Source organism: Sylvia atricapilla, chromosome 7 (assembly GCF_009819655.1).
Source record: "Sylvia atricapilla isolate bSylAtr1 chromosome 7, bSylAtr1.pri, whole genome shotgun sequence".
In the NCBI taxonomy this organism is placed as follows: Eukaryota; Metazoa; Chordata; class Aves; order Passeriformes; family Sylviidae; genus Sylvia; species Sylvia atricapilla.
Window position 1 is genome coordinate 21,697,927 of NC_089146.1, and position 12,631 is coordinate 21,710,557.

General features: G+C 36.2%; 1 protein-coding gene across 3 annotated transcripts in view; it reads right to left on the bottom strand.

Moving 5' to 3' along the window:
* Window positions 1-12,631, bottom strand: part of SLC4A10 (solute carrier family 4 member 10) — a 162,266-nt gene that overhangs the window by 104,152 nt on the left and 45,483 nt on the right. For 2 of the 3 annotated variants that reach the window (XM_066322887.1, XM_066322889.1), the window contains exon 1: window positions 11,888-12,072. The exons of the other annotated variant lie outside the window; for it this stretch is intronic. In XM_066322887.1, coding sequence (XP_066178984.1) covers window positions 11,888-11,968 — 81 coding nt within the window. In that variant the 5' untranslated portion in view covers window positions 11,969-12,072. Of the gene's footprint in view, window positions 1-11,887; window positions 12,073-12,631 lie in introns of those variants that run through there. 3 annotated transcript variants of the gene reach the window in all.

The following is a 12,631-nucleotide window of genomic DNA, read 5'->3' on the forward strand; positions in this document are numbered from 1 at the left end:
AGGAATTTGAAACCATTTGAAACCACCATACTCACTTAACTATACAAGAAGTTTTTGAACACTCATTCATTTTTTGAACACTTCCAAGAACAGTAATTCCACTACCTTCCTATGCAGTCTGTTTCAGTGTTAAACATTCTTTCAGACTTAGTGCAAAAGGCTCTTCCTCTTCAAGCACAATCTTAATGTAGGTATTAAAAATAATAATAATCTGCTGATCTGTATTTACTTACACAAGCATTCTTCCTCAGACCTGCAACTTCTGCCCACTTTCTCTTTGACTATCACTGTTATTAAAAACATATGTGTATGCATATGTGGAGAAAGAAAAATAATGTCTATGGGATCCATTGACATACATGATGCAAATATATGTATCATGTGCTTGTCAAAAAATTACTTATTAATATTCAATAATCACATCACTTAAAGGAGGTGTAACAGCCAGGAATACAAACAATAAATAGCCACGGATCAAGGGTACTTAGCAACCTAAGTGTAATAAGATGAACACAACTAGCACATCTTCCAAGTCATTAACAGGTTATAATTCACTTTATGGAATACAGAAAGAGTTTTGATGAGGATCTTCAAAGATTGGGTACTTTAAAAGAAAGTTCACTAATGACTGTAAGATGAATAGCAATTGCAAAATGAAAACTGATACTATACTGCCAGTAGAGCAAACACAAGATTCAACCTTGTGGTAAAATCTCTCTCTTGGAAGGGAAAGGACAAGGCAAGTTGCAAAGCTGTTAAAAGAAAGACAAGAAGTTTGTATTTGAGAAGATGAGTAAAGAGACCTTAAATAGCAAGTGATGTAGGCAGAGTGATAAACAAAGATGATATTAACACCAGTAATCAAGTGAAGGAAAGCTGTAAGTATTAACGTCAGCCAGACAGATGAGATCATAACAGTCACAGTGCTGAGGTGAGCCAACCTGATTTATGGCTACATGACCAAACAGGAACAGTCAGCTCTCAGAGCCACAGAGAGCAAAAAGAGCACATCAGGAAAGAAAAAGAAACAAAATTCAAGAACTGTTTCTGACATGATTACATTCAGGTGACCACTGAAGACCAAGCAAATTTTCTGAGCTAAGCAGGGTTTAACTGAACTTGGGGAAAACCACTAAAAAATAAAGCAGCGGTGCCTTCGTAAAGGTCATGCTCATGGCTAAATTATCTGAAATAAGGTGTGGAGGAGGATGCAAAGCTGAGGATGGATTCCTAAGAGATCTAAACACACACCTACACACAGAAAGAGAAGGGGGAGAGGAAGACCCACCCAATAAAAAATTGAGTTTGTAAAGAGAAACAATCAACAAGGACAAAATGACAAATGTCTAAGAACAACAAAATTTAGTGAAGACTATAACATAACATCACAGAGAGATGACAGATGGAGTGGAGGAGAATAAAGGATTAGACTGGAATTCCTCCAGGAAGAAGTCAAGTGGAACATTAGTGACATAAATTTCAGTGCAAAAGACAGAAACCAGAAGTGAGCAGTTCTAGAAAGGCATTAGAAGACAGGAAGTCAAGACAAGTGTACAAAGCATATGAATGGGGGGATTGAGGAGGGGGAGAACATGAAGGAGGTCAAGGGTTAGGACATTAATCTGGTGAATAGAAACCTCTTAAGTAGGGGTTGGCATGTGCTGAGTTATTTTTTTCATATGAAGAGACTCAGACATATTTGTTGTGCAAGGGAAGGAATTCAAGGAGAGAAACAAAAATTTAAAAAAAAAGGTCAGAATGTGGATAGGAACGGGAAAAACTTAGTTGGAACATGTTCAAAGACTACAAAACAAAAACTTAAAAGTCTGTTTCAGTAAACAAAAAGGAAGCTTGAATTTTGACCTCAGTTTGTTACTTCTAAGAAATTCACATGGAGAGATGGGGTAATAGATAGACTGAATGAAGGGCTGTATGACTAACAAAAAATACAGAACCGGCAAAACTGCAAGCAAAAATATTCATAACAGATGACAGAAATCCCAGAGATTAAGAAATACAGAAAGTCAGCAGAATCAAAAGATTTTCACCAGAGATAGTCAGCAGTATCTTCAAGGCATTGCAGATGGCATTAGGAATGGAGAAAATGGATACTGGGAGTCAGCCAGGACCATGAATGTCAGAAGGGTTTGGAACTGTATGAGAACAAAAAATAGGGCCCTAAAGGGAACTGATTAAGCTGATAGAAAAAAAGTAAAGAGGAATAAAGGAAATCAAGACCATCAAGATCAACAAAACAGAAATTTTACAAAGTCCCATTCCAAGAGAGATAGAATAAAAATCTTCTAAAAGTTCCAACAGTTACCACAGAAAAGGAACTTGGATAACAAGGTGCAGAGAGAAGACCAACTCAAGCATGTAGCTTATTTGGCACATGGTATATAGTTGAAATGAGAAACAGCACCAGGGCAGCTACAGAGTTGGATGGATATCCATATGGAGACTGAAGGATGAGAAATTATGAGTGGAAGAAAGTTGAAAGTCAAAGTCAGACAGATGTGAACAGGTACAGTTGAATGCATGCACACCATAAAACATTAGAAAGAAAGGCAGTAGGCAATTCAATTGCTAAATAAATAAATAATAAATAGGAGCAGGAAGAACTCCGAACAACAGAGAAGTACCTAACTATTTGGCCCAAATTCAGAGCAGACAGTGTTTTAGGTAACAGTCTCCACAGAAAGGACCAGAGATAAGGCACTGTTAATAAACAAGGGAAAAAACCTCTGTGGGCTGGAGGGAACGGCAAAAGGTAGAAAGACATTTAGGTTCTTTGAGATCAGTTACATTCTAGAAATGTTAAGAAAATTAAAAGAAGAACAAATAATAGAGAAGATAAAGAGTTTTGCACTTGAAGCAAGAAAGGGAGTTACAGGAATTTCACAAGTTGAACAAGTAGCAGATGTAATTAAAGGGAAGAAGGAAAGGACATTACATCAAAGTGAAATCCAGACATAGGTTGATATAAGAGCATGAAAAGCATCAGAAAACACAGAGATAAACTGGCACCAATAAAGTAATCAAAAATCACTAGAGAAAGGAAACAGCACCATACTAATTGTTGCTCTTTCATATATCCTGGAACTTCTGTTATCTGAAGCTGTTACACTCTCTGACACACATTACTTGTTTTAACAAACAACATGGTGATTTCAAGTGCTAGTTGATAAGGATGATTTGCTCTGACATAGTTATACTAGAAAAGATTTAATCCCCTGAAGCTTATACTGCATGCCAAGTCCATATAAGCAGTACTGGTCAAAGCATTTTACACTTGTACACTGTGTACCACGAAAAGTTCATGCCAATGTACACTAATAAATCTTTTGTAATGTGGAACTGGACTAATCTGAGTCCTATTCTCACAGGAATTTTAATCACATTAATGGATCATTTGCCAGAATTGCATAATGATGGCATAGCTCTTAAGATATAGTACACAAGAGAGTGAATAATATCACTGGTTCTTATGCACCCTTGGACATACAGATGCCTGGGTTCTTGCAGAGGAATATTAAAGCTTTTTTTAAGGAGCTTGTTTTGGTATTTTATTTCTTCTTTTCACGCCAAACATCACAGCTCGGATGTGTGATGCATAACTTTACCAATGATTATGTTCAAGTAGACTTCTGATGGCAAAGGACTATAAAGAGAATAAGGCCAGCTAATGTATTTTAAACCAGGCATATCCCAGGAAGCTGCACAAGTCTTTTGGTCCCCAAATAAGGGACACAATCAGATCTGCTATATGGGGACCACAGATTGCAACTAACATATTAACCAGGAGCAGATTCATTTAAAAGGAAAAAAAAAAAAAAAAAAAAAAAAAAAAAAAAAAAAAAAAAAGCACAATTTGCACAGCTTCTGTGTAGTCAATGGGAGCTAGATGAGATTCCAGATAAAAATCATCTTGAAATATAGCATTGCCATGGACTGCGACACAACACTTTAAACAGTGCCTATCACAAGAGCTTTCCTCTGCTTAGAAACAGAATGAGCATATTTTAAACAGGCACAGTGCAGAGAAAAAATCAGTGAGAGATGAGAAGCAACAGCAGGAGCTCAGGAGAACTGGAATCTCCCTCAAATCTTTGTCTATCCTTCAAACAAAGAAGGCCCAAAGCTTTTATAAGACCACTAAAGAGCGAAACTACAGAGCTTCTCCCTGTGCATTCTACCTTTAAACTGAAGGATTTTTTGTGGAGGTAAAATAGAAAAGAACCAAAAAAGGCAAACATCCCCACTTCTCCCTTTAGCAGTGGATTTGACTTGCACAGGGCAAGATCTGGAAGACTGATCATGCAACCTCACAAGCACTGGAACAGCTAAACTGATTCCCTTAAAAATTTTACTCATTATTATTTTCATTCTTGTTCATTTTCCATCATCCTGAATCACAAAAGCAATGCTTATGGCAAACTATGGCAAAATATTAGCAAAGATGTGATGGCCTTTTTAATCTGTCAATGAGAAAAAAATATTCTATGTAATATTATTACCTTGTATTTGATGTGTCTTGTTTTAAACACTTTCTGAATGTTGCTACTTGCTCAGTTTTCTTCTTACTCTTATCCTGCCTTATATTTCTAGCTAGCCTCAAAGCAGTATCAAATTTGTATATCCACCCAATAATATATTTCAATTAACAAAAGGCTATTTACAATCCCAGATTTTACAGGTGAAACACTGTATGTGGTGTGTAACATCCTTATTTGAAATCTCCCTTCATACCTCTGAACTGGAACCTGCTGTTTTCTGAGAAGTGTGGTGCTGTTCCTCTGTGGTCTGCTAGACCAGCGTACATGTCTGTCCCAAAAGGCAGACTGCAAACCATGAGAGGAAGATATTTGGTGATGAACATGCTGGGAAGGCAGGAACATCCATTATGGGAACAGTATCAGCTCCAAGGCTTAACCAATTTACTTTACAGGATCCCTGCTGCCCAGCTCTGTATAGAAGCTGCCAAAAGTGTCCAAAGCAAAAGAGCCTGAATCTTGTTTGCTGTGACTCAAATAAACAGAATAAGAGATTTTTCAGTTCTCCTGGAAGAGAAAGGTGCCGTTCTTTACATTTCTACAATAGAGAACTACAGGTGTGTACAGTGTAACCAAGCAAAGACAGGAATATTAAATGGAAATTAAACTAGAAATTGATCATGACACTTCTATGAACCTGAAAGGAGGCTCATGAGGGAAATAATATCTAAGCAATTACCAGCAAAATTTGTTTATAGCTGATGATACAGACATTACTTAAAATGTATATTTAATTCTTGTCTCTACAATTGCAAATGATACTGAAACAGAAACAATTTAACTGTTCTTATCTGTTGAAGGAGGCAAGAAAAGGACTCAGAGCATGTCTCACTTCAGTGCTGAGGTTTCTGTTGCTGTAGATGTTCAGGACACAAGGCAGTGCTAGTAACTACTTTTGACAGTACAAATTACATCTTTCACTGACATCCATGGCAAATATGCATGTTTGCATTAGAAGTTAAATGGCTGAGAAATTTCAGCACATCTGCACCCTACAAACTAAAAAATCACTCAGGAAAGAGGAGGAGGGGAGCAGAAGGCAGACTGGGCAACAACAAAACCCAGTGAGTCACTATGAGACATTCAGTAAGCAGCAATGAGAAATTCACTCATGACTACGTGCAGAAGGACTGGTGACAGAACACTGAGATCCAGCAGAATATCCAGTCTGCTGAAGGCAACAAGGGAACCAAGTTCCCAGAGAAAGAGATCTTCAGTTCCTTCTGGAAGACAAGAAGAACGCCAACACAGCTTTTCATTTCCTTATGTTTCACATTTCATATGTCAGGTAAACTTCACTGGCAGTATCCAGCCACTGCCATTAAATCCTGTGCCCGGATAATCTAAGATGTCGTATTTTTGACACACATTACCAAAATTACCTTAATTGATATTCTAAACATAAGATCAAGCCACAGTTATCAGATACAGAACTCCTTAGTAGTACTCACAGAGTTAGGCCTATACTTGTCATGTGGAATCTAAGCACCCAGCAATAATCTTCAGCAACACAGAAAACACAATAAAAAATCACTGTTATGAAATTATCATTTTGTATTTTTCATATGTATTAGATTTTTCTCTTGATCATTCAGTGAACTCCATTGCAAATGTTACATGACTGACAACACTGAGGTAACACTACCCAATCTCAACTTCCTTACATACTAAAAGTTGTCTGATCTTAAATTACAAGTTCTGATATATATAACCATTGCTTAAGACACACATACTTGTATGGAGTCTAAAATTGTTTATTCACAAAAATTACTAGAAAAGTTAGAAAACAATGGGAAGGAAAAAAGGGAAAGAGAAGGGTTGTTATTTTTCAAGTTTGAAGTATTTCAGACAGCCTTTGCAGGAAAAAAGAACATAAACATTTAAATATTCTTTAAAAATTAACTAAAATGTGACATCAGCTGGTGCAACTGACCTGCACGGCTACCTCTCAGACAGAAACTCACCCAAAGCATAGTTCATCTCCTCACATCTAAACTTGCTATCAGGTCTCCACCACACCAATTCCTGTCTCCAAAACAGAACCCCACACCTGAATGGTCTGGCATAACTAGAGCTCCCCTAATCAATGTAAGGATAAGGTATTCCTCTCCTTTTCCATTTGCAGGATTCAGACATAAACATGACACTGCCTTTCCCAGAAAGTTCTAATCACAGGATTGGGACAGAAAACTGATATTGCTTTGGCTAGAATACTTTTAATTGAGTTAAATGTGGATACAAACCATATGGGTATGATTCCTTGCATGTATTTTAATGACTTTGTCTGCCTGCATAAAATCTTTAATAAAGAGAATTTAAACAAGTGAACTCATTATGCCACGAGGAGAGATATGGATGGATCTTAAATCACTGAAGGCTCCTATATACATTTTTGTTTCATTTAAGCAGCCTGGGAGAACAGAGGGAAGCTATTATAAAAATGAGAAAAATTTTACTATACCTCAACACTCCCTCATGTCACTTAATTCCTGTTTTACATCATTCAATACACCAAGCTGAATATTTGTTATCAGTTGATGGTTGCTGCAACACTTGAGAACTCTGAGTTCACTCTGAATTTCAAGCAAAACTAGAAATTAACAAATTACTTTAGTCAAGGTGACTAAAAACACAACAGAATGTACTCATTGTGACTCTTGAATCTCTCTGGTCATGTTCCGTTCAGTTTACCTTTCTGGGCTTTTTTGATTGGTGATATCATACTAGAAAATATCCTTTTATTCATTTACTTTGAAGTTTGCTTAACTCAAAATATTAGTCTAGCCTTTTACTTTAGGATTTATTTTCTCCTTATATCAATTAGTATAGGGGGATGTAGATTCCATATAAGACATTTCAAAACAACAGGAGGTTTCATCACTAGAATGACTGCTATGAATTAAGCAAACCTATTTTCAAAGCTTTCCTTCTCCACAAGATTACCAATTATAAGTTTTTGTGCATTTTGTGCATTTTTCAAGGATTTCTGTGCAAATTTTTCCTTAATTAATTGACTAGTTAACAGGCAATTCAAGTTTCCTTACCAGATAATGTGATTCTGCTCCTCTGCTGAGCCCTGTTGAGATGAAACTGGAGAGCTCTGAGCAGGTCTGAATTCACTTCTTACATGAGTGAAATGGACATAACAAAGTAAGTCCAGTAAATGGACACAAAGGTCATCAAAGGAGTGGCTGAGAGTGCGGGGACTGTTTCAGCCTGAAAAGAGAAGGCTCAGAGATGTCTGATCAGAACACACTCACAGGTGGCAATGAAGGGAAGACCTAGCCAGACACTTGGTGCTGCCCAGTGACAGGGTCAGAGCAAATGGATACAAATTAATTATGAGAAGTGTCACTTCAACATAAGAATAAACTTGGTCCCCTTAATAATAAGGGAATACCAGTATTCCCCCACCTTATCATCAGTCACATCTCATAGTCTCCTTATTGGTATATACATTGATTTGCGATATAATATATGGGTATATAAAAATTATTTGGCAAAGCAATTTTAGGGTTACGCTGAGAACAGTATGGCAAGCAGTATGGAATTTACTCAGTGTGATCTGTGGTTAGTATTGATCTCACTAATGAAGCAATCTATCGGAATTTACCAGAATTATGGATCAACTTCTACTTAAAAGAAATTATAATGACAGCAAAGCCACTGACCACAGTAGTGTAACAGCACTCATGTTAATGGGGTTCTTTTATTAATAACATTTATTGAAAATTTAAGTAAGGCAAAATAAATATGGTCTTGCAAGAAAACAAGAAACAACATGAATAAGTCATTATTTAGGAGGCTCATTATGGGATGAGAGGGTGAAAAGAGAGGCATAGGGTCGAGAAAGGGAGAGAGAGAATGAACTGTGATAGCTTCCTCTCTCAAAAATGCCACTCTAAGTAATGTATAACCATTCTCTTTTACTGCATTAATACGCTCAGCTTACCTACTACTTCATCTTAGGTGGTTCTAACTCTAGTGGAATTTTTAGGGACTAAATATGACTCTATTATAAATTTTTTTAACAGATCACCATAGTATAATTGGGATTCATTCACATTTTCAGACTGCATTTTAGCAAAACCCCTTCAAATAATCTTTATTCAGAATGACCACGTGATGACATTTTTGGAACACTAAATAGAGTGGAATATTCTTGGAACACTCATCATGTAGCTATGTATTTTGTGACCATGCAGTTAGCTATTACATATTCATGCTATGTTACTTTATGTTTATACCTTTCTGATCTGCTTATAGTAAGCCTTCCTTAATTCTGGTCATTAGGCCAAATTACTTGATACATGAATTCAAATATTTATTGAGAAGAATTTGACCAGAGAAGAGGGTCATCATGCCTTAGAAAGGAGACTTAAGTACACCAAAACCACTCTTATTCTTTCAGCAAACTCTGAATGTACTTTTTGCTTCTAGTGTTTTGCAAATGTTTGGTCATGACCTCCCATTTGTCTCAGTGCTCCCACTTCCTTAAAAACTGGCACTACAACCTACAAAAAGCAGTACTGTGGAAGCAGGACAGCAACCAGTAACAAGTAAAAGCACCACAACTGTGTATGTGCATGAGTGAGAGCATTCTGGTTTAAAATTGGTAAATGACACAAATATTTCATTTCTTGCCCAGCTGTTTGTAAAACAGTGTTTCTCTACAAGGTCTTTATCAGAGAGTCCAGTTAAATTGCAATGATTTAAAGATAAGGAAATGCATATTCACGGAAGGGTATTCATTATGCTCAGTCAAGGGAAAAGAATTCTTTATTTAGAGAGATCCTTCCTTCCACAGCATTCTTTAAATACTGACAGTACCAATCATCTTGAAGAGAGATGATACAGTTTTAAAGAAGGCACAAAAATGTCTTCCTGTTAAGTTGCTACTAACACAGTGCCCTGGATTCAATTACTCTACTCTTATGCAGTATGTCCAAATATCAGCAAGGCTCTTCCAAATCTGTCTTTTTTAGGTGCCTGGAGGTGGGAGTTAAACAAGTAAAAGAAGCAAAATATTTTGTAGTTTTAAGTTTTCAGATCATTTCAGTCCAAGTCCCTGCTCTCATGCGTCTAACGGTATCTTGCTGCAATTTCTTCTCTTACAAAATAATACATTAATACATTCTTCTGGGGTGTTACTCTCTAGCCCTCCAAATGAACAAGGGCCTATAACAGGACTATGTCCTTTGAGTGAAAAACATATTCAAACTCACTTGCAATAGTCAGTAATAGTGTTGCTTCAAAACAGAATGACCTAAACACAAACTTCCTCAAGCAAGCATTTTTCACCAACTCATTTTCCTCTGTAGATAGTTTCCATTGTCAACAGGCTGCAGTGGATGTCTACTGCACTACTGGAGATTATATCAGTGACACATTCCAAAGCCATCCACAGAATGCAGCTTGCAGAATTAGTGTAAGTGATGAGAGAGATCCAGGGCAAGCACAACCTACTGCTGTAGCTTCCAGATGCAAAATTCCATGGAGATGTAATTATTTCAAATGAGCAAAGAAGGAACAACTTCAAAACGAAGCTAAACTGAGATTGTAAACTGAATAAGGAAAACAAAGAAACTAGGGGTGGGTTGGTCCTGTTAAAAGGTCTGTAAATACTCTACAAAGAACCAAAATGCCATGAAACCAATACTTTCAGGAATTTCATTCCAATGCCAAGAAACAGATTGTACTTATTGTGACTAATACATCAAAATATTGAAAATAAATTCTATCAGAATAAAAAGATCTTGTAGCAAGAGAAAGGTATAGTTAAATCATGCCAAACTTAATCAAGCTTAAGTCTTTGCCCACTATTGATAAGAATGTAAGACGGATAAAGTAGATTGGGAAACTGGAATTTATGGTCAGTACAAGTAATACAATATTTTCTACAAATATGTTTTTAATTAAAAATTAAAAGACAGACATTTTTACCATTGCTGCACAAACTTAAGTCTGATCTTCTGTTGTCTCCCACACACATACGGTTACAGCAAAATGTTATTAAATGGGGTGAAATCAGAATATAGTTTTAAATGCAAAATTAAATCCACGACTTACATGTTTACATTTCTAGGTGAATACATGAAAATATTTTTAAATCTTGATCACTTAATCCTCTGCTTTGGGGTCAGAAAATACTGCTCATCCCTGACAATCTGCTGTCCAGTTATACGTGAAAATTGTTGTTCCACAAGGGTAAAGCAAGAGACGGAAAAATTGCCACTACTTTCAGGCTTCAGCTGAGCTTTTAAAACACATGGTCAAACACGTTGCCATGGAAATGTTCTGCAAATATATGTAGGATTTCTTAAGATGGAGCCAAATATCCCTTTTTAAAATAAATTTCTCCAACAATTTTGAATATAATTGCTCTACAATGCATTTGAGGGAATATATCAGCCATTATCTAACGTTTATAACACCTAAAGTGGGAACAGTATTTCCAAATCAGTTTTTTGTTCCATATTTGAAATTAGGCCACTATCTTCCTATGTAAAATACCCATATACTTGTTTTCTTTTATGTACTCTGACTTTCCTATATATCATCACAACATATCAGCAGATCTACAAGTATTAGTCTTGCAATAAAGTTGACAGCAGCTACAAAAAAACAAAACAAAAAAAAGAGACATGCTTCAATAAAATTAATCTCTCTTTTAAAAACATTTTAAATTTTTAAGATATTAATCTTCTCTTCTACAACCCATTAGTATTAGTATGCGTCACTGAGTGTAATAATTAAAAAGAGGAGAGTTATCTTGCCAAACTTTCACTGTTATGTTCCATGAGCTATTTTTAAAACTAATTTGAAATTAAGCAAAAAGAAAAAGAATCTACTGCTGCAAAATGAAGCAAGATCTGTGCCTGCAGAATAGCTCCGTCCTGTTACACAATGTGATACGTTGTTTTAAATAACCTGGCACTGTAGGTAAACAGTTGCCTTATACTGCATTTCATATGATAAACACAATCACAATGGCTTTTGTGTGTCATGTAAAGATAAAGCAAAACAAAAATGCAATATAATCTTGTCCTTTTACAGCAAAGGGATAACCTTTCACCATTAATTAGTTAAAAGAAAACATATTCACAATAAAACAGGTTGAAAATATATAGACAATACCCTTACATTGTTCAAATAAAAAATAACACATTAGAATTCCCAGATATACATTGCTCTGCTTATGTAAACAGTCTACCCTATAAATCCTGTAGCAAATCCAACATGAAGCAATTACACAGACAAAGAGATTGCAAATGACCTAAAACTGTAAAACAAACCCTGTGTTAGAAATATTCATATAAACCATGAGGTCATACCTGATGACTTAGGGACTGTAATGTCTCACCGGTTCCAAGCTGCATGACCTTTCTATTTCCAGAGACCCCCAAAAATTGCATTTCCTGTCTTATCAAAGTACATCACAGACCTATCTATCTTTCAAAATCTTCTGGGCTAGTGAAGAAAGCATTAACAGCCATTCTGTCCATCAGTAAGTGCTGGAGTCATTACCCTCAAGATATCAGATCTTAAATATAGTTTCCTCCGTGCGATTACAGACATGCAGCAGTCGAGGAGGCTGACACAGCTATATCACTGATGCTGCTAATGCCATCTGAAAACAGTAAGCTTACTGCTTAAAGCAATCCTGCATCGTCCAAACAGAACAAGCCACATCCTTCAACTCCTCACTTGCGTTTTTTATAAAACCCAGCACTGCCATTATAGATTTTGTTTTCATCTCTGGTCAGCTAAAGGAGAAATTAGATATTATGCAACCAGCTTTGCATTAACAAAAGAAAAACGGCAGATGAAGTGACATATCGAGGTTATCAGATTTTGCTTGCATGACCACTCCTCAGCAAGCACAGTCACCATTCACAAGAAGCATCACAATCTGATCTAAAGGAAAATCACTAAAAGAAATAAATTATAAGCAACTCACAGGCAGCAAGGTATTTTAATTCCTCTGTGATACTGAAACAGCTATTTTTATGCAGCCTTATGAATCCTATTCCCAATTAAATTAAAAACATCATTTGCCTAGTATTTTAGTGTCTATT